The sequence below is a fragment of the Amborella trichopoda genome, chromosome 7 (genome assembly GCF_054954075.1).
Source record: "Amborella trichopoda isolate Santa Cruz 75 chromosome 7, AtrichopodaSantaCruz75HAP2 v2.0, whole genome shotgun sequence".
In the NCBI taxonomy this organism is placed as follows: Eukaryota; Viridiplantae; Streptophyta; class Magnoliopsida; order Amborellales; family Amborellaceae; genus Amborella; species Amborella trichopoda.
This window is the reverse complement of record NC_142342.1, coordinates 34,900,366-34,925,492: the sequence shown is the minus strand read 5'-3', so window position 1 is coordinate 34,925,492 and position 25,127 is coordinate 34,900,366. Positions and strand designations below refer to the sequence as shown.

Here is a 25,127-nt window from a genome sequence, read left to right as displayed (position 1 = left end):
ACGACCTTCACAAACTCAAACACTCAAGTATGCACTCTTTCCCTTCATTTTGTCCATAATGTCCATAAGGACAAATTTAGCACTTTTGTGAAAATATTTTCACACGAAAGAACTCCCTTTCGTGATTAAGTAGGAACATTTTCACACTAATTGGCAGCCGATTAGTGTAAAAAAAATACCGTGGAACCAACTGATGTGAAAAAAACTCTTACACCTTATCACACGAGAGTTCTTCCACATGAAAATACTTTAATGAAAATATTCTCGTGCATACTAAACATGCCCTCAGTTTGCTTGCCTACTTATAACTCTCCTCTAGTGGACCACAAATAAAGCATAACCTGCACAGTCTATATAAATGAATGGTAAAGATTGCACCTAAACTGAGAGGGGAACCAGTAACCAGTAGCTCCAGTCCCCATCTCTCACAATTTCTTTTCACACAAGTCATTGATTTAGCATACTCATGTTTTGAAGAGAAATACATAGGTAAGCTGCAAATGCAAAGCAATGTCAAATCTGTACATTTAAACCTGGGCTTAAATCTCCATGATTGCGCTTTCCTTGTAAAAGCCCCGTTTTTTAGCGAAGTCACTTCTCTATTAACAGTTACAAATGAGGAGCAGAAGCAAGATAGGAATCCATATATTGGAATTTCAGAGAGCTCTTAGCTAGGCTCCAAATTGGCCATTCAAGGTCTTTAGTTTCAGAGTGTGTGATTTCTCCCATTGATCAGGTTTTAGAATCTGGCAGTCCAAATGGTAAAGAAAAAGTTGTGATTTCATTACAAAGTTTTTCAAAAGCTTCTGAAACTGCCCAAATAACCGTTTATGGAGAAATTCCCCCATTAATCGAGATTAGTAAAAACTGAACCTTAAAAAGATTTATCAGTTCTTGAAATAAGGCAAAATTTGGCAGCCGAGTGTCAACAAAATCTAACTGCAAGCAACGAGACTTTAGAGATTAATGGTCACAGAGGCAAGAGGGCCTTGACTGCTCTGAAACTCGACTGGATCTAGATTAAGGTTTCTCCTTCTATCTGGCTACTTTCTCCTTGCATCTGGGATTTGACTTGATCTAGGGTTTCTGTCTCTATAAATGGTGTATTTCCACAACACTCATGTTTTGGAGTGCTTGCTTCTCTTGGTGTTGAGGTTTTAGGGTAAATGGATTGTAAACACTACGTTAACAATGCTTCGGCTAAGTTCTACTATTCTCTATTTTCTCTATTCTCTGTAACTTCACTTTTCCTTTAAGGTTTCAATGTGAATCTTTGTTTAACAAATGCGATGTATTGAAATGAGATTTCATTTCATTGTTAACCATCAAATTTTGGGTAGATGATTTGGTCCACCCCAAGAAAGAGACGTTAGAGAGACGTTAGAGAGAGCTTAAGAAAGAGAAACTTAGTAGATAGGGAGAGCAGGGCAGGCCCGGTCCGGCCCAGTCCTTGCCCTAGTACCCATAAGGCTCGCCCAGATCAAGCTGGCCCCGACTGAGCCAAAGAGGCCCTTGCCCTTGCCCTGGCCCTGGCCCAACCCTAGCCCTATCAGGACCACACCAGGCTGCGTCAGACCATGCCAAATAAAACCAAAAAACAATAAATTAAAAAACAAAGAAAAAGACGGCCAGGGCCTAGGCCCGGCCCTACCCTCAAATGATGGTCGCCATGCCCTAGCCCAGGCCTCCGGCTACATTTTGTGGCCCAGGCACTAGTTTTTAAGGGCCACGCTGACTAGGCCGAGCAGGGCCACCAAGCCCATTGCTACCCCTAAGAGAGAGAGCACGTTCAGGTATAGAGAGTCATTCTAGAAAAGAGATTTTCTGCCATAAGGGAATAGAGACTCAGATCCCTTGTTGCTTGTTCTGAAATTTAGGTGCAATCCAAACTGCTTCCGATTTACAAAATGATCAACAAATCTATTTCATTATTCATGATAAATTATGGACAACTTAACTAGGCACATAAAAGATGTGGTACCGTAGTGCCTTGTGTTCGCAAATGTTCGCAGATGACATGGTTTTAATCCATGAGACCCGAAACGGCATAAAAACAAAGTTAGAAATTTTGAAGGATGCTTTAGAATTTAAATGTTTTAAAATTAGCAAGACTAAGACAGTATATGGAATGCAAGTTTAGTAATAATAGTAGAGATGAAGAAGTAGTTAAGATTGACGGCCATGAAATAACGAAAAGAGTGCATTATCGATATCTTGGGTTGATAATCCATGAAAACAGGGAGATTGGGGAAAATATAGCATATAGAACTAGAGTTGGGTGAGTGAATTGGAGATGTGCAACCAAAATTTTATGTGATCGCTGCATACCAATATAGTTGAAGAGCAAGTTCTATAGGACTGAAATGAGACCAGCATTGCTCTATAGGACAGAATGTTAGATGGTCAAAAAACAATATACCTATAGAAAAATATAGTGGAGATGAGGATGTTGAGATAGATGAGTGGTAAGACAAGCAGGGATAAAATTCGAAATGAATGCATTCGGAAAGATTTAAGTGTTGTACCAATAGGCGATAAAATGAGAGAAATTACGTGGGCTGGCCATGTATGACGCAGACCAAGTACAACACCTATTAAGAGGTACAATTTAGTTCATGTGGAAGGCTCTTAAATTGCAGCCCAAAAGGACATGGTTGGAAGTAGTGAGAAAAGATATGGGCACTTATAGCCTAATTGAGGGTATAGCCTTAATAGAGCTCAATAGCATACCAAGATTCACCTAGCCGACTCCAATTAGTTAGGAAAAGGCTTTGACGATGATGATCAACAAATTTATTTCATAAAAAATCTTCCAAAACTAATTTTTATTTAAGGCAGTTTAGCATAGGATTCAATCTTGGGAATTAGTGTGCAACTATTAGACTTTAAATCAGTGACTTATACGCAAATTCACATGAGTCAGCTTGGGATCAGAAGCTAGGCAATTCTAGTGGGAAAAAAAAAAAACAAAAATATCAAATTCTCCTCCTTTCTTTTCATTTTCTTTGTTGAACATAGCCTGATCGTACTCAGAAATCTTCCAAATCCAGCCATAAGTATTGGAATCAGACTCCTTGGCAACTCAAGGGCCCATTCCAATTTTTTAAACACTGCCTTGAATAATCAATCCCAACCCTGATGGTCGGTTTCATGATTCGCCTTCATCCTTGCATAGGGACCATGCTAATCTTCATTTCATTCAATGGCTCCAAGGAGACATCCAAAACTATGAATCACGATATCTCACATGATAAAGTTTCATTCTCATTTGCTCCATTTCTTCCTCTATTCTTTCAAGCTTTTTGAAAAATTGGCTATAAGATCTTACTATTTCCTGTTACATCCATAGTATAGTACCGAAAGTGCCTTCCTTGTGGGCTACTTTGCCCCTGTGCAGTCCTCCTAGATATCAGCCTCTTGCCCCCAGGGTGAGCTCCAAATCCCTAATAGTAAATTGCAAGATCATGGACCAGTTTTCCCCCGTGCATGCCTTGCTAGTTTATGTTCAGGCTTAACCACCCAAGTTAGTGAAAACCTAGTGGCTGGCTCAAAGCTTCTTCAAACTAGAGTTTTCTGTTGGAGAGAGGGCTCACTATAAAGTCGAATGTGTTCATGAAAGACAATAAGGGTCTACACTATTTTGATTTATCCCACTTCCCTGTGCATCTTTTGTAATTCTTTTTTCCGGGAGTTTTCCCCCCTTTGCTTCACGTCTCCCTTAACTATTTCAGAATTAACCGAGAAGATTAATTGGACGGACAACCCAGATTATTTCTATAGAGTGTGTGCCGTCTAATCTCAGCCTTCCATCCACCATGAAAAACAAAAAAGAAGAAAGTGCAAGACAAGACTAACCCTCCTGATCTCCTCATGAAAAAAAGCCAAAAGGTTCAGGGACACAGGGAAAGAAGCAAACCAGGGCCTCCTTTCAAACATTTTATTGACATGAATATGATGAATCAATCACACGTGCCACTGTCCTTCCTGTCTATCTCAACAAAGAAATAATCATAAACAACAAAGGCAATTGCAAATTTTAAGGAACAGGGAGGAAATAAGTCCCACTTTTCCCGGACAAAAAGATTCTCATTTTCCCTCTTTTTTCTCATTTTCCCACTTTTTTTGTTTTTCAGATGTATTTCTTTACTTACAGTATAGAATAAGCTCGGATAACCTCAACAATGGGGGCACGACAAAGAGGACACTTGCCTCCAGCTCGAACCAGCTCATTCGCACACTTTGAACATGTACACATGTGTCCACACCTGCAAAAACAGCAACAAAATCATACCCACCAAAGTTTTGCATGGAAACAAGATTCACTGCAGAAAAGAACTCTAAACATTCTTAAAATCGTATTTATTTCATCCTCGGTAAGGACTAATAGTCAATAGTCCAATGGACTTGGCCAACGATAGTCCTGTTGGGTCTCACTCTCCCTCCATCATTTCATGATGGCCACAATACCAATGGACTTCCATTTTCCACAGTCCACTGGATTAAGGTCCTATCTTCCATTCATTCTAATATTGCAAAGAATTTGACGTGGGTGAAAAGAGGACCTGTACAGAAGAGAATCTATATGACTGTCGCAACAAACGCAACAAGTCCCTTTCCTCACATTCCCCCATTTTGATCCATCCTCTGAAGACCCCTCTCTCATTCCTGCAATATATACAAACAAGTAGAATGTGAGATTCTCAATAGAATTTTGAATTCCAAGCTGTCTTCTTTAAATAATGGTCATTCAAAACTTCACCACAAGGGTTCCCAAGGAAAACCATAACCTCAAATAGAGAAGGCATATCTAAAATGCAGGTGTCAAACCCAACCATATTTGCTCTCATAAACCAAATCATTAATTTAAAGTCCAAAAGAACTGTGGTGTACTGGTGTCCGCATTTTCAAAGGATAAATATTGAAATGACCAGCTTGCTCAATGACAGGTCACTTCAAACATAGGCTGGTCATGGTATCATAAATTTTTAGCAAAAAATAAACAGCGAAACCCTTTTATTTTTATATCAGTGCACAAATAAGTCCTCAAACAAAGATAAGTGAGTAGAGCTTGTATTAAAACTGTCTATGAAGTAGTTTGTCAAAATCCCTCCTTCCCATTAGCACTTGGGGAGAAACCAAAGGGAATGCTTATCCATTTCACGAGTCATCAATCATACCCAAACAATGTATCAGATCTAAGTGTCAGTCACAAAACTCGGATCAGAAAACCTCTAATAGAACCAGTTTGTACATAAAAATTGCAAAGGCTTTTTTTTCCATGAAGAATTGGCCATATCAAGTAGCATCTATATTGTAAACTTTAATTTTCAAAGTTTGGTTCTGCAAGGGTGACATTGTAATCTTGGATTGAATCAGTGTTTTAAAAAACGGTTGGGTCAGTGGCTAGGCAACACCCAGAGGCCCCCAGAGCTCTGAAAGACCTCCATCCTGGGAGGGCCCCAATTGGTCGCCCACCTAGCCTAAGCAGGCGCCTAGGCGCGCACGCACACACACAGAATGGGAAAGGGGCCAGGGGGATCATTGGAGCCTTATATTGTGGCATGTCATATCCTTCCAAAATTGCTACTCTCTTTCAGAATAGTATTCTGAATTATGGAACATTCAATTACCCTCTATTCGTTTCCTACTGCACATACATTTAAGTTCACAATATCAGTCCTATTAGTAATCGAAATTATCTTTAACCTTCGAAAATTGCTACCCTCTCCTTCACAATTCAGTTTTGAATGGTGGGGCATACAATTATTCCTTTGTCAGTTTCCTAATTCATGAAATGCACTTTTGGATCGTACATCCAGGGCTTGTTTCGATGTAATCGTTATCATCCATAATTCATTGCTTCAATAAAATTACTCCTGATAATCAATTATTTGTTATTTGGCAGTGTTCATCATAATATTCAATGACGATAATTAGCTGAATATTACCCAAAAAATTCAATAATTAAACAATTATATATAATACAAAGTATGCACCAAACAGCTACCAAAATAATAACATACCAAGTACATTAATTTCAAATAAAATAGTCTGATCCTGATGAGATTAACTGTAACCCAAATAGGCCCCAAGTGCACTATACAAGTGATTAGTAACTAAAACTACCCTCACTAAAACAAGAGACAGCGTCCTAAGTGGGGGGTGGGGGGTGGGGAGTGGGGGGTGGGGGGTGGGGGAGAGAGAGAGAGACCAACTTAATAACATGCCGAGTACATTAATTTCAAATAAAATAGTTTGTTCCTGATGAGATTGACTGTAATCCAAATAGGCCCCAAGTGCACTATACAAGTGAATTTTTTAGTAACTAAAACTACCCTTAATAAAACAAGAGGCAGCCTCCTAAGTGGAAGGAGGGGGGAGAGAGTAATTATGAACCATACCCCAACCCCAAGAGAGAGAGGGAGTAATTATGAACCATTCCCCAACCCCCCAAAACGCCCCCCCACTGCCTTCATTGCGTTTACAGTTCCTCAAACATGAGCCCTTTGAGATGCCACCTAAGTGAAGGGAAACTCCGACATTTTCCAACATTTTTAGACCTATAATCATAGGCCTTTTTCCTTTTCCTTGGCTATGCTTATTCAGAAAATGAGAAAGAATTAATCTCTGTTTTGTCATATGACTCAACCCCACTATTACTTCTTTTCAAACAGGCAGCTTTAATCTGCATGAACTTAATAGCTTGTTAAATACTCTCCAGAGTGAGCACAGAGCCCAGCATACTATCCACAGTCATCTTAGTTCAGACTTAGGGTTAGAAAATCACCAGATTGACCAACAAAGCTAATGTTTATGAGGAATCTATGAGGAACCATAACAAGCAGCCAGTTGATCAATAACAATTTGACACTTTCACTTAATTGAAATTCAACAACTCATCCATCACAGGGCAACTTCAAACTGAAATGGTTTGTCAATTGAATTCCCCTATTCTTATCCCACAATTTTATCCAATAATAAATACAAGAAGATCCAAAATCCATTATTACATTCATTTTCATACTACAATATAAAATCACATTAAAATTATCAGAAACATTTATAAAAAAAAATCAACGAAATATAACAAAAGAATACGAAAGCCACAAAAGGTAGAATACAACTGATATTTAGGGATTGATTCTCTCAGTCTTAAATAAAATCCCCAACGTCTAATATAGCTATTGGGCTATGCAAAATCATTTTTTAACTGACGAAAGGATGGGGTGCATAACCCAGCTAACTTACCCACCAAAAATAAAAAAGAACACAGTACAACCAACAACAAGATGGAAAAGAAAATGAATTTAAGTGCATGCTTAATTTAAAAATGTACAAGGTACAAGTATCCCTTTGTTAGGATTGCGTCAGGGAACATGAAGTAAATTTTTGGGAAATAGCATGAACATCAATCAAATGACATCTGTGACACCACAGCAAACTTCATTTATAGAAAGTTTAACAAGTAAGGTGTTACACATGTAAAAATGTAAGAACCATGTTGACTCAATTTTTAGGACCAATAAATTTCAGCAGAAACTAAAAATAAGTCCTCAGATCCATAGAAAAACTCCGTTTCAAACGTGAGTTTTTCAACAGTATAATATAAGTATGCGAATGATATTACAAAAATATAGATGAAGCACCAATGCGCATACATATAATGCCACTACACTAACTATGAATGGGCGTTACTACACTAACTTTGAATGTGAGTTATGACAATAAACATGCCCAACACATTAAATGATGCATTAGATCACCAGTGAGAACTCTAATTCTTTTAGTAAAACATGAAGTTTTTAGCGATGTTCTTTCATCGGTCTGTATTGTTATTTTATTTTATTTTTCAGAAGGATGTTCAGGCCATGTATGTGCACTAGCATCTCTTGTACAGGGATGAAGGCGCTGCACTACCTAAATAAAATCTCTCCTCATCATAAACTCAAACGCTGCAATTGAATGGCTAAACAATTCTTCCTTTCTTTTCTTTCATCTTCTTTTTCCCTTTTCTATTAGAAGTTTGGATGGCCGACGAATTCCAACAAGGAAGTTGGTTATACATGGGGCACAACAGATTGTTTTTTAGGCCATGGACATTTTGGTAGTGTTTCATAACAAACAGGGTTACCAAAGTCTATCGTCCATGAATATCAAAGCCGACCAAGAAGGGTTGTTTTTCCACTCCTAAATGGGTGCAGGGGAAAAACAATGGCTCCTTTCCCAAAAGTTGGTCCATCCTAATGGGGAAAGGAGAAACTAAACAAAGCAAAAACAACTATATAGTTGCCCACGACAAGTAATCATTGATCATTCCAAATAACATTGCAAATAATCACAAGACAACCAAGAAAAAAGAAAAACTATTTCAAACCACACTGCAATGGATGCCAGAGCGTAAATGCCGCACAATAATGAACGCAAATAATGTATGGCATCTTAACCATACAACAAAAATTCATTCCATTATTTTGTAATCACAGAAATTAAAGGCACCAATGTTCTTAACAATGATGCCACAAAGGAAAATCTGTAAACAGAAACATAAATATTAGAGATATAACAGATGTTCAGAGTACAAGAAACCAGCATTCAAAAAAACGGACCGCCCGGTGCCTAGGCATCCAAGGGGCCTCGGGGCGCACGCCTAGGCCTGGCCTCGGGGCGCACGCCCAGGGCCATGGCTCCTTTTTCAACTTTTCAAAAGCCCAAAAGGGCAAATGGGGTAATTTTGACCCCATAAAAGCTTAAATAGATTATGGGGGTTATTTTCGACTATACCTATTTTTGAGAATCAAAAATTTTAACTTTGAACTTTTTTTAAATTTACCAATACATAGCCTAGTAGACTATTACTAATATGTACCTCTATTAGACTTTTTAACTTCTTTAAAATTTAGTATGCTTTGGATTTTAAAATTTTGAACAGGTTTATTCTTAATATGTGATATATCATACGTTTGTATATAAAAAAGGTATGTTACAATACATACAAATGCAATAAATTACAAAATTGACACAAATATATGAATATATGTCCGTTTAGACAGCACATATATTTATATATCTAAAGAATTTGTACTCCAGGGCGTCTGAGGTTCTGGGCAGCCTCCTAGAGTCTTTTGAAACCTTGAGAGAAACTTAGTGTTTGTGGTATTTTTTCGTAAAAAATAAGTTGAGGTTATTTTTGGAAAAAAAAAAACAATTAGGTAAAGAAAAATAATTCGAGGTATTTTTCGCTAAAAAAATAAATTGAGGTACTTTTTGCAAATTAGAATAAACTGAGGTATTTTGCATTTGAAAAACAAATTGAGGAATTATTTGGAAATAAAGAATAAAATGTGGGATTAAGACTCAAATTCAATCTGATTTTCCAACTAAATGACATTAAGTTGCACACAATCATCGACAATGGTTTTGCTTCTGAATACCTAAGAGCTTTTCTTGACAAATCACTAATATTTTTCTTTTTTCCATAAGATAATGAACTACTATACAGGGCTGATAATTTAAAAGGCAATGGAAGCCTACTGACCTTGTCCTTCGCCTGAACGATTTAATGCTGCTGAAACTTCTTGTCTAACAGAACGCTGTAACTCTAGCTGCATATCCATACAAGCCTCCAACATCCGCTGCATATGGCTCATCCCTTGCTGAAGCCTAGCCATGTCAGCCCTCAAATCATTAATAATCTCCCACTCCTGCATCACATGGCACCAATGTTTGGCTTAATCTACCGCCCACAGTGAAATGACACACAAAAGATCTGAATTTCTGCAACTTCAATCAAAATAATGCTTCAGTCTAGAATTTAGCCAAGCACATTTTGTCAACGCCTAATGGATAAAAGAATAGATTGTCTTCATATATATTAATATGAAGCAATGCACAAAAACTTCTGTGAGAAACAAAGGAATCATCCGTGTCTGGACTGAGCTCAGCTGGGTGTGTAATCTTTATGACGAGAGAAGGCATTGACTTGACAGTCATTTTAAGAACCACATAAGTCAAAGTCATTCGAGTATCATTGACAGCACCACTGCAAATTACATGACTACTTAAAAAAATAAAATTTAAACCAAATAAATAAATAAAAATCAAAGACCTAATGAATCAACTAGGACTTGGCATGTTGACTTGATTCAGGGCGAGGCCAAGTCCTAAGTCGAGTCTAAGTCTTAAAACTTAGTGAAAAGAGGCAAAAATGGATGGCCTAAACACAAGTATAATATGACCTTCACAGATAGTAGCTCGATGAGAGGAATATTACTACCCAGAAAGAAAACAAAGGAACTTGCTGATATGGAATGCCTAAAATTATAAGGGAGAAAACTAGCACTGGACTGCATAGGGTTACGATTTCATAAGACCCATCAAAAAATAAAAGCTAAACTTACATTAGCATACATTAGAACCACCTCCAGAAGTTTAAATTACATTAATTATGACTTAAGGTACAACAACTCTAATTCACATTTAAGATGTTGTATATACACATATAGACTTGGTTTATAGCTACCTAAAAGTATGTTCTTTTACTGTCATTTGGAGATTCTGGAAAGAAAAGGAACAAGAAATCTTTTGATCTATATGCTCACCAGATGTGGGACACCGATCTACATGGATCATCAAGTAGAATATCAAGCTCTTGGTCTCACAATGACAGGGCATGGATGGTGTAAAAGCAATAGATCTTCAGAAACTATGGTTGAGGGTCATTCACAATTTCTGTCTGATAAAAAGACAGGAGTATGTATCCATCCCCCAAATGTCCCTCATGTCATGGATTCAACAAAGTTGGGGGTGCACGCTATAACAAGGACCAGGAGGTCCCTTCAGGATATTAAATTGCACTCTCCACATAGGCAGAGGAAAAAACAGTTCAATCAGACCAAAATTTAAATGTGGTTTTCTCTGCTTTGCCAAGTATTAATGAATAATGAATAGTATGCACTAGACATCATCAAATGAACCAAGTGGATTTCCATTTCAATGAAAACTTACAGAAAGTTTGGGGGAATAAATGATTACCACCAACTTATTGTAGTGTTACCACTTTCCATGCTCCTTGGAAGGCAATTCAACAGAAGACAAGCAGAGAAATTCTCACAAGATAAGACAGCTCCATGAGATTATAAGCATCAATGATTTTGCTACTCTCTTCCAAATAAACATGTCTTTTGCAATTCCTCATCATCAAATTATTACTGATAACATAGATTATATAAGATCACAGCCCTAGAAAAACCAAGATTGTATCTTCTGGGACTCATACATATGCAATCCTCAACTACCATCTTAAACTTTTCATGTTTAAAAGGTAAGACAACAAATTATATCTCTAATTACTATCTTAAGTGCAGGAGATACAATCAACAGTTCAAGGAAGATGGCATACTATTTCGGCACGATGCATGCTGTGTCGAGGCCAAGTAGCTTGCTGCAGCTCCTGGTGCCAAAGAGGTGGTGGTGGTGGAACTGGTGGTGGTGGAACCACTAGCGTAGGCCTCACTACATTATTCGGAGGATCCACATTCTGATTATTCATTTCACGCTCCTCCTGATTTTGCTCCTGTGAAGGAGCTTCTGAAGGGAGGCCTCTTTGCAAATCCCAATCGATGGGTGCACGTCCTTGCCTTTGTACATATGACTGAATCAACTGGTCTAAGCTTTCGCGAAACTCACTTTCAAGAATATTTGAGACGCTTCTCCTGTCATATATAGCAGATCGGATATAAAGATTATTCACGATTGATTATTCATTTTTCCATCAATGTGAAAAATTGACTACTTATCAAATCAGTAAGCGCACTATGTGCACTACAAAAAGAAACAAAGCAAATGAAGAGGAACCAATCAAATCAAAATAACTAAACAGAATAGTAAATAGCTTCCTACGGAAAAACTTAATAATAAGAATATCAGCTAAGAAGTACTTCATAATAAAAATACCTGCTAAGAAGTTCTCTGAGTTCCATATTGTACACATTGTCATCATCCGGAGGTTGGAATCCGCTCACTCTACGAATTGGAATTGACCTTGAAATTCTCGGAGGGTTATGAGGCTCATCCTGCCAATTCTCAACTGATAACTGAGGATCATCCTCATGCCACTCCCCATGTACTTCTTCGATGAGATTAACTTCTCCATCTTCCATTGCATTTTCTCCAGTATCAGTGGGCCAATTTCCAACATGATCCTCCTCCAATGGGTCTTGCCAGTTCCCATCGAGTTCATCCCCAGCCCCATCTCGCCATTCATGGTCAGCAGATTGTTGGTTCCAATCTGTTGTTTCTTCTACAAATCCTTCACGCCAATCCTGCCCTTGCGCAACAGGTTCTTGCCAATCTGCATTTGCCGTACGAGTATTACTTTCTTCTTCTAAATGCTCTGTTGCCCGTTGAGCTTCTTCTTCATCTCTCCTTACTTGAGATTGGTCATGGTTTTCATTTGGAACCTCAGAGGAAGCATGGAATTGATCATCTCCTCCAAAGTTACTCAAATTATTGGTAGCAACAGCATCAGACTGGTTGCTAACCTGACCACGAACAATGTTTTCAAGTCTGAAACGAAATCCCTCCCTGGAACCACAAAATAATCATAAATGGAAGGACTACTGCAAATTTGAGGCTAAGGGTACAGAAAATGGTATAATTGGCACCAATACACTCTCAAAAAACCAGAGAACGTACGACAATTAAAAACTTATAAAATGTATAATTCTGAAATGGTGATGAACATCTTGAGAAACAATAGCAAATAAGACAACTTTCTTTGTCTAATTATGATGGGTTAGCACAGATTATCTACCCTTGTTATTATGATTCTATCCATGTTACGATGCAAATACAACATGTTCCACAGAAATCACAGAAATGACCAAGTCCTGCCACTAATCATAATGAGTGATGATTATAGCATGTAGCAATAAATTTCAATCATAGATTTGAGTGTGGCATTAACTGGTTAAGTTGGTGATGTTAACCAAAAAACCAAAACAGAGTTCTAGGTCAACACAGAATTAAAATGTCATATTATTGCTAAGAGATGGGCACAAGGGACTGTCCATAACATATTTGCAGCAAGCATAGAGTTAGCAAAGATGTCTCTTTCTATTTGTATTAATTTTCTCAAAATAATATGTGAATCGTGACAGTACCTATATTTTGGGGAACTTATACCACATCAATGTTACTTTTACAGGTTATCTATAATTAACTCCTTTGCATGTAATAAGTGACGAACCAAATAGTACATTCAAACAGAGTACATGACTCAGATGTAACCTCACTAGTCCTTGAAATATAAATATAATTCATCCACCCAACAAACTGCCTAAAAAAATTTTCCTTTTCCTCTTTATTTGAGCTCTCAGGGTAGTGCCATCCTGCCCGAGTGCATATGCACATCCATTTCAACAACAGAACTACATAGCCACAGCAAAAACTCAGTGCAAAGGCACAAAATATACTATGGGGTATTAACTTCGAGAAAAATATGGGGTATAAATACTTGTCAGCTGCTCCCTTTCAAAAAGCATATTTTTGAGGCCAGTCCCTTTTCCTAGTAGAAGTCGACTGACTTAATTAGGGATCATCAGTGGTATTTGGCAGAAGAAGAACAATCCCACTTTCGAAGGTCATTGAATATCCACCAAAGCTCTCAAGAAGAACATTAGAGGACTGGCGATGTCTTCCCTTGGGTTCAAAGGAATTCAAAAAGTTACCCATTCAAGAACATCTATCTATAGAGTAGTAACATCATGGCAGACACCAGTGATTGCTACTTTCAGTATCAAATTTGATGGCTGATGGCTGCTCTCGGGGAAACCAGGACAGGTGGGAATTGGTAGCGCCAAGTGGGACTTAAATGGAACCACTTCTATGCCATAATCAGGCCCTAATGAAGCTTGTGACTCCATTATAGCTGAAACACTAACCTTGCGTGTGGGTGTCAAATTTGCAATTAGTCAAGCACAGGCTGCCAATGATAGCGGAAGTAGATTTCTCAAATGCAACTTACTGGATTAGTAATTAGGCGGAGTGCATTGGAGAATTAGCCACTAGGCAGCAGAAGTTAGGAATTAGATGGTTTTCGACCAGTAATTTCCCGCCATGTGCCTTGCAGTGCTAGGGAATTTTTAGGAGGTTGCTTACAGCGATTTTCTTGGAGCAATGACTAAAACAAACTATAAAAGGTTGATTCCTACCACCAAAAGACATGACATGCCTCTTCATGCATTATACGTTCTCTTATGATCAGCCAGTCATTTATGGTTTGTATCCACCATGGACAGCTCATTTAAACTGACAAAATGAACCCCTTCCGAATAAGTGAATAACAATAGAGGCCAGGGATTGCTTTTCATTCATATTGGGAGAAGGTTAGTAAATCTCTGTGGATTGAGGCCATCAACTGGCTCAAGAAAATTCTTTCGGAGACACCCCATAGAATTCTGGAGGACAATGCCCAAAACATTACACAGGATTTTACAATATCTGTTTAAAAGCTAAATATAGAGGACCCTCAACCTTCAGATGTCAATAACAGACAGATAGATGCTTCATTCTGCCCGAAGTCCATCAAAATTCTTTTTATTTTTGGCTGAGGTTTTGTTGCCCCAAACCCACGCTTAATGTGGTGCTAGTTATGAGGTGGGTGCACACATGTGGGTTGTCCCGCCACACACAATGTGTTTAAGAAAAACAAAAGAGGGGGGAATTTCAGGGAAGGCAAACAGACCCCAACAATGATGTGTGAATACACAGATCCGCTATCAAAATGACACACTTTAGATACAGTATATTTTGCAGGTAATATCATGTTCCATATATCATAGTATCATATATAAATCTATGCATATACTGTCGCTATATTCTATAGATGTTTATATTCACAACTATCCTAAAAGCATATGGCCCTGTATCATATCTTATTGATACTGAGAAGCAAAGCACATATAACATACAAGTATTCAAGTATGTATGAGCACAAGCATATCAATATAACAGCAAAATTCTCCTTGTATAACTTATTTTGCTTTGAAATGTATCCCTATACTCTTTAAAACAAGCATCTACAAATCCCTGACTCTCAAGGCCATGATATAAACTCTCGATGATGAACTCAATACAAAGACCCTGACAATTCAGCATGCGCATTCAAATAACGTACCAATTAAAACTAGTACTTTACAAAGTAACCAACAGTATCACATTGCAAACTAGGTGCAGTGTTCTACTAACAATGGTATGGATGACAACAAGAGACATACCTTATGCCAGAAACCGTGTGCCATTGTCTAAGTTGGCCCAATTCCCTTGCTGCACCTGAAGGAGGTCTCTCATCCTCAATGGATCTTCCACTTCGTAAAAATCTACCTCGCAGCAATGACTGGATATCACATAAATAAGTGGCAACATAAATTTTACTAAATTAACAATGATGCATAGCATGCTTATATATGTTCGGATTTATAAATATTAACTACATTGGTAGATAGCATGTCTACAATTTATGCGATAAGTGCATGTATTTGTAAAGATATTTACAATTCACCTTTTGTTAATTTTAATCCTACATTATAAAGTTTAATCCCAAATCCCATACATGCAGTGATGTTTATCAGCACATCCCTTATTTAACATGTCCATGACCATATGCTCTGTATTACCTGAGTTTGGGAGAGGAGACAAGAGGATCCTGCTTGATCACCACCTTCTATCACCTTGAGAACTTAGGGTGAGAACCATGTCCTATCATTGGTGGCGTTCAGCATGTTCTGGTTATGAGAATTAGTCCTAGTATTTCTTGTAAGATTTTGCGACTATTGCTGTTTTTTTTTCTCACTTTCTTTGTGCATTACATCCTCTTCCTCTGGATCAGTTTGTATACATGTTCTTCATTAACATTCTATGCTCCCGACTAGTGTCTAGAATTGCTGACTCGGGCTCGGACTGGCCCAAGACATTTGGGACCAGCAGGGCGCCAGACTGCCAGGTAATGACTAACCCTGATAATACGGCAAGTTTGATCAGAGCCCAAAGTTGTTACGTATTTTTTAACTGAGACTTGGCTGAGTCAGGCAGTCCTACTAGGCCAAGTCTCCCTCTGACTCGGGATCTCAGGACCCTGGCAGTTCAGACCTCGAGCGCAGGTCTTTAAACACTGCCCAAACAAACTTACTTTTACTAGTTCATTATTTTCACAAGCTAGTCAAGAAAATCTGTGTGTAATTGGTATTAACATGCCTGATGTTCACATCTCTCACCCCATCCAAAAAGGTAATGCAGCTCCAACATGACTCAGAGACTGATTGAACAAAAAACTACAACTGAGTAACAGATTCTTAATACAGTAATAGCTTTGATGAAAACTTACAGAGTTCTACAGTTTCAAATAAAATAAATAAATAAATAAATAAATAAAAAAATTTACGGAGTTCTAGTGGAAACGGAACAGTAGGGAAAGATGGGCTTCACTGGTCACAGTTATGTGTAATAACAGTATCATAAGTGCTTATTCCAAGTTTTTTCATGTTTATCTCGGTTAAAATTTATACATTTGGCATATTTGTGAAAGTGGTTTTGAGTCAATAAAAGACATCAAACGCGAGTAATTTCCAATATTTCTTCAAGACATCCCAGTACATAAATACAAAAAGATTATCCATTCCTGAAGAAATACAGTCAGGCTATTAACTTGTAGCATCTCAATCTTGTTACTCAGAATTGAGTAAATGCATCATATAGTTGAACATAGTGATATACGACTATATTCAATGGTCAACGAAGAAGAGTCTCTGTTTTCTAATACAGGTAACATGTAACTGAACAAAAATAGACAGCATATACTATACATAGATTTTCATTTAGAAATTACGAACAAGAACAACAGAAAGAAAACCAGATAAAAATAGTTCCAATATAATATGAGGAAAAAAGACAACAGAAGATTATTAGTTTAAGAAGAAATAACCCAAGAAACTATGAAACATAGTTAGATGATTCTCACAACAAAGTATATGTCACAATAGCCAAAATTTGGTGAGCAATCACATAGTATACATCAAGTGAAAAGCGCGGATGTGCTTGTATAAAATCGAAGCATAAAACAAATAACGAGGGGCAGAGAAATAATGCCCATGTCACAAAACTATGAAACAAGGACGAGAGAAAAAAAAAAGAGCATATAGATTTTGCAAAGCTAAGAACTCACCTGGATGCGGTTACGATGAGCAAAGTCTGAAACCGCCCGATGCTCCAACAAGCCCTGGAGTTCCCTCTGTCTTTCTCTCTCGATCCTCATGAGCAGATCAATGAGAGCTTGCCTTCCCCTCAACCTCAGCGTATCTCGGCGTACATGCTCAGGTGGGCTGTCATCACGATCAGAAACCATTCTCTCCCTAACAGTTTCTCTCTCCCTAGCTTGCCCACGGGTTCTCTCAACATGCACACCTGAGCCCAATCCTTGCTCCCTCCTACTAACACGAGCATCTCTTTGCTGACTAGTCATCTGAACCCACTCTCTCACTAACCTCACTCTCTCTCTCTCCGTCTCCCCAAGCCACTCAGCCCTGGGACTATTCCTCTGAGACACATTTGATGCATGATCTCCAATTCCACTATCTGTCATCCAACCTCGAACAATTTGCCGCACTCTCTCTCTCTCCCCATCCCCAAGATCAGGACTTTGCTCTCTACTAGAACCCCGATCTCCATTTTCATTTTGCCCATGAACCCATGACCCATATTCATTCTCACTGTCGGCTCTTGGAGCCTCAACACTCTGAGTATTCTCCAACCACCTCGACTCCTCTGTATCATCACTCGCAATTTCAGACCTCCCATGCTGCTCACTAGCATGGCTCGTAGTCCCAGTGAAGCTAGTGAGAGAATTATCTGTATTTCTCTCCCTTACCCCATTGAAACTAGAAAGAGAATTATCGCCATTCCTCTCTCTTCCCCCATTAAAGCTAGAAAGAGAATTATCAATATTTCTCTCCCTTCCGCCATTAAATCCCATGAGAGAATTATTGGTGCTTCTCTCTCTTCCCGCACGAGCTGGACCTTCTTGCCTGTTATACCGTGAATCTTCGGAGTGAGAAAGCCTTGCACGTGCACGATTCAAAAGGTGCTCATCCTCAAGCTCCCGCCACATTTGGAGAAGTGAGGAAGCTTGGGCCGTGGGCCTCTCGACCACCCCTTGCCCTTGTCCTCCCCCTCCTCTTGAAGTGGGTGACTCCCTCAAAAATGAAGAGTCAAGCATGGAAACAGTGTGTAAACCAGCTAAAGCCATGAGTTCAGATTCCCTATTTCTCCTCTCAATGGTGGTGATCATTTCTTGGGCTTGTCGAGCCGCCCACCTGCTCAAAATACGAGAATGGCGCCTCCTTGTTCGAGAAGCTGAGGACTCGGCAAGATCATCTCTCTCTAGATCAGACCTCCTCCTCCTTCTCACTAACTGATCACTTTCCTCCTCATCTTCTTCTTGCCGATCCTCTAATTGCATTTGGTCACCAAAGCAACCAAGTCGACATGGTGGGTCACCCACGTGTTCATGACACTGGACACTCATGCTAGAGCCAGGTTCACAGTTGCAGGTAGAGAAGGAAATGTGGGTACCAAGACGACCTCTTACTATCTGTTCTAGGCCCCTTCGGAACTCGTTGTGAGCATCCAGTAGTTCAGTCTGGTCCTGCTTCAATGTTTGAAGGTGATCAGTCATTGTTCACCTGGTCTCTCTCTCTCTTGATCTACAGAGACGAGGCTGCAGAAACCCTATCTCCTCCATCCAACATCGAAAGCTATTCTAAAACCCTCTATTACCCTCTCTATAAATCACTATTTCTCTATCTCTCCCTAGATCAAACTGAAACAAAAAATTCTAGCATTAGGCAATTGATTCCATCTTCAAAACCCAAAAATTTATTCTTAAAAAACACATATTTGGAAATTGAAAGCGTCAATTACAGTACTTTTTCTCAGCAAAATTTGACGCTAGAAAAATGGCGAGTATAGAGTACGATCAGAGTTAATGAGTAAGGTAACTCAACCCCAAGAGATAATCAAAAACTTCAGAGCATATAGAAAGCCTTACATATAAGTACAAGACAGCAAATCCCTAAATTTACCAATACCCATTTGGAAGACGTAGAGAGAGAGACTGGTTCAAAAAAAAAAAAACAAAGATGTAGTCATGTAGAGAGAGAGATACAGATTAAATAGCAATATAAAAATAGAGAGAGAGATGCAATCAGAGAGGCAAAACTAAATTGAAAAGAAGCAGAGGCTTCAGTGCAGCTAGGGCAAATATAGAGAGAGAGTAAAGAAAATGCTCATACCAGTAGAACTGAAGAGGCATGCCCTGAAATTGCCAGTAAATCAACAAGGAGGAGAATGAAATGAAGAAGTCGAGGATTATTAGATCTCAATTTATACAGAGAAATCACAGGATTATTATTCTGGGTTTGATGAAGATAGCAGGAAATCTGAGGGTTCCTCTTTTCTTTCAACTAACCCAAACGCGCCGCCCATCCCGAGAAGAGAGAGAAAGGAAGCGGATTTTTAAAAGATGAAAATGCATATAGAGAGAGAGAGAGCGAGAGAGAGGGGTATAAGAATACACCGCCGAGTGAGGAGCAAGTAAATGAGAAATTTGAGAGTTGAATTTAAGTGAGAGAAAAGACAAGTTTCATGGGATTAGGGAGGGAAAACCATGCTCCGGCGCGAGTAAACTGTACATTTACTCACTTGTGTGCAAGAGCTATTTGGGTAGGGGTGGCAGTGGAACGGGTCGGGTCGGGACCCTCTTCTGGCAAACCAAACCCCATTGGACTCGACTTTAAAATAATATATATATATATATATATATTAACTTTTTTTTTAATTTTGAGTAATGATCTTATAGGATCCTCCCCTAATCATGTATGTAAGATTCAAAGAATCATCATTAAAGTTGGCACGGATCTCTAAAAAAGTTATTAAGAGTGGGATTTGACTTTTCTATAGATCCGTGTCAAATTTAATAGTAATCCTTTAAGGTCCTACACACATGAGTGGGGGAGGGTCTTATAGGATCATTTCTCTTAAATTTTATATTAAACATGTACATGTATTATTTAAATATTATAACTAAAAATTTAGTTATACTTATTTAAATATTAACTAAATATTAATTAATATCATATATATAATAGCATTATTCAAGTCATGTTCACATGGATCCGGACATGAATAGTATTTAGGTCCAATATTTGGAGCTGGACCTGAGTCGGGTCCGAATCAATTGCCACCCCTATATTTGGGAAATTTTTTAGAATAAAACTTTGAAATGCATTTAAAAATCAGTATATGATAATCATTATCATCATCATTATAGCTTTGTCTCAACTATTTGAGATAAGCTATATGAATTATCAGTTATTTTGTTATATTAAAGGTCATACATTTGATAAAATCACAAGTCTCCATGTTTTTTCAATAATTATTATATGATTAATTTAAAAAATTATATTCTAAATTCTTAAACAATAAGATCTAGCGTTCCAAAAATTGGTCCTTCATGTCCAATTTTCAAACATTATTTTTTCTAAGCGTATAGATGCTACTCTCGCAAGAGCACGATACCTTTGGGCTTAATTGAAGCACGGCCTTTGTTTTCTTTGCGTCCACGTCATATTTCTCCATGAGCCACAGACACGTTACACGTGGCAACAGTCCTAATCATCAAACGCCCTCATTTGTTCAGAATGTAAAGATAACCTTCAGATTTCCAGGTATATCCCTATAAACTTTGTTAACTTTCCTTATACCCTCTCATTAACCGTGAGGCCTCCACCGAATTTCTTGGAAATAGCAAGTGCTTTATGGGAATTATTTGTTTTTACAAGTCGCCAGCACGTAATCGGCGCCGTAGCGCCGGAGCGTCATGGCCACGTTTACACAAAACATATCAAATGATCATAAAAAGTAAGGAAATATCTAATATACCCCCTTCCGCAGCATTACGACAAAAGTGCAACTTAGGAGGGTCTAGTGGGCAAAAGGGTGCGGTTTGTTTTGAGCCGAGGCTCTAAACAATCAAAGTAATACGTACCTTCATATAGTATCGAGAAATGTGGTTTCAATAATGAAAATTTTTGTAAAAGCCTTAAATAATTTTTCATCTTTAATTATAAAATTTAAAGTTTCAAAAATCGTGTAGATCGAACAGATTTATGAAAATTAAAAAATCTTGAAAAATTGGTGGTCCAAAAAAACGTTATAAGATATACTATTTTCAAAACTTAAAATTCATTTTTTTCTCATGTCCATGCATCTTGATGTCGAGATGATCAATTTGAAGATATTTGAGCATCAAAATATCTTCTAATGGAAATTTTGCGGTGGCCCTGCCCGGCCTGGCCTTGGTAGGGCAAAAGCCGAGCCTAGGCCAAGGCATCCTCAGACCGAACCAACCCTCAAGGAAATAGGGTTGGCTCCGCCGGTTGCCAAACCCTAGTGTACGATAAGGGTTATTAATTTTGAAAAAGTTACTCTATAACCCAAAAGTTTTAAAAGTAACAATTATTTTAGCCAAAAAAATAGTGCTTTTTTTAGGATTTTATTTGTACCACGTATTTTCATGTTTTCATTATACAATTTTTTGAATTTCAAATATCTTAATAATGGTAAAAATAGATTTTCAGGTCACCACGAGTTTCTCATACTACCTTTTTCAATTAGGATTTGAAGTGAGATTTTACAACTAGGATTTGGAAAGTAAAAAGAGTGTTGCTTATAAAGTCTACATTTGTAGTGGGTTAAATACCCACATCATGGTATCTGATGGTAGCTGGACTTGATTAAATATAAGTGGAGAATTCGTCCCCCCTTTCTTCGTTGGGAGAGTATATTCTCAACATTTTTAAAAATTTTAATGGCTTTTATTTTTAGGGGCTTTGTTTTCCCCTGTTAGGAAGGGACAATAAAATCATACGCTCTCTAAATCTTGACCGTCGATTTCCGTGGCCAGTGTAGATCTAACGTTGATGGATGAGACCCACATTCAGGTAGTGTGGGGCATCCATTACTTGATCTAGACCGGCCACAGAATAAGATATTTAAATAGCCACAGCAGTAGGCTAAAATTTGATTGTTTAGACCTTTGGCTGTATATAAATTTTTCCCATTTAAATAGGGTGTGGTTTGTATAGAGCTTCGACTCTAAACAATCAAGTTAGAGCCTACTTTCAAATAGTATCGAGAAATGTAGTTTCATATCGAAAATCCTTTTGACAGCCTTAAAATATATTTTTATTTTTATTTATAAAGTTTAAAGCTTCAAAAATAGTGTAGATTGAGAGATCTACGAGAAACTTGAAAATTGATGGTCCAAAAATATGTTAGAAAATATACTATTTTCAAAATTTAAAATCTATTTTTTTTGTCATGTTCATATATCTTGATGTCGAGATGATCAATTTAAAAATATTTAAACATCAAAACAACCTCTTTTAATGAAATTTTTTAAATAGGTTCAAATTTGATTATTTTGAACCTCAGCTTTATATAAACTTTTCCAATTTAATTATGCCCGCCACTTTTACTCCTTATTGTACGATGTTCTTTTACTCCATGTTGTACGTAACAGTTACGTACGTTGCAAAGAGGAGAGAGGCTCGAAAAGTGCTTGTGCCAAGCTACAATAGAGTTGGATGGCACACTTTATTCTCGTATCGGAGCGAGCGGTGCCTTTAGTGATACGTTTGTATGGTTTTTCTTTTTATATGGTAATATATATTTTTCATAAATTTGTTGATATATAATGCCTTTGGCCATATACAAACTTTTATATGTTTCATTAAAGTTTTGATGTACAAATGTAAAAGCGTGTGGTAAGGGGTTGTAGGCAGAGGTGTCTTGATGGTGGGTGTAACATTGTGATGTCTAGAGTTCCACTTCCAAATGGGCTTCTTTGCTCCCCTTTGATTGATTGGGGCTTCTTTGCTCCCCTTTGATTGATTGCATTGTGTTATGTGAGCCTCATATTTGTGATATATTTTTTATTATTTTGGCTAATATTAGATAGTGTTTTGGTCATGAGTATTGATTTTTATATTTTTTAGATTATTTTTATGGATGATATATAATGATAACATTTACCTTTGATATAAGGAGGTCACAATTAATTACAACCATCCAATGTGTAATCTAATAGCTTGAGTCTGTCACAAAGTTTGATAAATTTTTTATTTGAAATTTGAGTTTGGTCAATAGAATAAATGTAACCATCCAATTTTACATCCAATGGTCAAGATTAATTATGATTACCTTGTACCAAATATAAATGGTCTCATTGTATACTTTTCTCTATTTTTAAAATACCTGTAGTTATAAATTATTATTTTCAAAATCTATTTTTTATATTGTTTGAACTTCATTTAGATGTGTTTTGTTTAATTTTACTTTAAGTATATTTTCGGTACTTTTTAGAAGGGGAAAGTTTATATAGAGCTTAGGCTCTAAACAATCAAATTAGAACCTGCCTCAAAACTTCTACTAGAAGAGGTTGTTTTGATGCCAAAATATTATCAAATTGATCATCTCCATATCAAGATGCATGGACATAAAAAAAATGGATTTCAAGTTTCATAAATAGTATATATTTTAACACATTTTTGGACCGTCAATTTTAAATATTTTCAAGTTTTCATAGATATGCTCGATCTACACTATTTTTTAAGCTTTAAATTTTATAAATAAAGATGAAAATATAATTTAAGGCTTTCACAAAATTTTCCAATATTAAAACCATATTTTTCAATACTATTTAAACATGTGATCTAATTTGATCGTTTAAAGCCTCCGCTCTATACAAACCGCACCCTTTTTAGAATTGTTTATATATTTACTGTCATATCAAAAGAAGGTAATTATGGCCGACGTTGCCAACACACCATGCAAAGGCCAATTTTAGTTTCCTCTCCTCTTATTCACCCTTATATGCATGGAGACATCTATGCATGCCAGGTACAAAATAGTAACTCCTTGAAATGGAGAACATGCATAGTACAAGAAGTATTTAGGAGTCAACAACAATGGTGTGTGTATATCTAATATATATAATTGTGTGCTCCTTTAAACATGTCTCCATGTATATAAAAAAATTGTCTTTAATAAATAATAGCACACCATTCATAGAGAGCTTATATTTATGAATGGTGTTCCATCCAAATTCAAAGTCATAATGAAACTCTAAAAATATATATAATCAAGTATGGTTCTATGGACAGAAGCTCACAAATATACAAAATTTCATCTCTACGGTTAGTCATGGAGAAAAATATAAATTTATACTTTAGTTAACTGAGAGAGTAGAATGACGAATCAAGATTAGCCCACCTTTAAAAAAAAAAAAAAAACATTAACTTATAATGATTATGATAATTTCAACTATAAACAGCTGAAATATGTCCCAATATTTGCTCCAAATGCCTACAAATGGTATACTTTAAGGCCAGTCAATAGAGAGACGAGAGAGAGAGGAAACAAGGTTAGAGAGAGAAAGAGAGTTTGGGGTAAGTACAGGTGACATTAGAGAAAGGGTCCCAATGGAAGGATTTCACTCCAAGGCAAGTGAATGAATGGCCCACCCCAACGTCCTCGAGGCACATGCACGGCCTCAAAATCGTGATATATATATGGCGTCACCATCTACATTGGCATCTCAATAACACGTGGTTCCAGCTATGCCACGTCATTAGCGGTCACTTATTACGAAATATCGATTTAATTTCAATTACCCAAAAAAAATGTTGATTTTATTTCCTTCAAAGATGAAATCTTAACGAAAAAAGTTCACATGAAATTGCAATTATATGATGGAAATAAATTGCCTCTCAAAAATCCATTAGAAAGAATGGAGTGTTTCGAAGTTGAAAAACCTTTCCAATTGATATAATGAAGAAAAAAAAATTTGAGCTTTAAAAATAATGTATATCTTAACTCTCTATTTTCAAGATTTATGAGTGTTTATATATTTGCTTAATCTATACTGTTTTTAGAATTTAAAATTTCACAATTACGGTTTAATATAGATTTTCAAGCTATCACCAACGCTAGAATAAAACCTTCCAGCAAAATCT

At 37.3% G+C, this 25,127-nt stretch overlaps 1 protein-coding gene across 1 annotated transcript; it reads right to left on the bottom strand.

Moving 5' to 3' along the window:
* Nucleotides 1-4,117: 4,117 nt before the first annotated feature.
* Nucleotides 4,118-18,862, bottom strand: LOC18432970 (RING/U-box superfamily protein). The gene is made up of 7 exons (XM_006843067.4): nucleotides 17,219-18,862; nucleotides 15,276-15,394; nucleotides 11,953-12,582; nucleotides 11,399-11,711; nucleotides 9,536-9,701; nucleotides 4,563-4,665; nucleotides 4,118-4,265 (listed from the first exon to the last, which is right to left on the bottom strand). Exons 1-7 carry the CDS (start codon nucleotides 18,725-18,727, stop codon nucleotides 4,148-4,150), a joined length of 2,958 nt encoding a protein of 985 aa, XP_006843130.1. The 5' UTR covers nucleotides 18,728-18,862; the 3' UTR covers nucleotides 4,118-4,147.
* Between the last annotated feature and the right edge of the window lie 6,265 nt (nucleotides 18,863-25,127).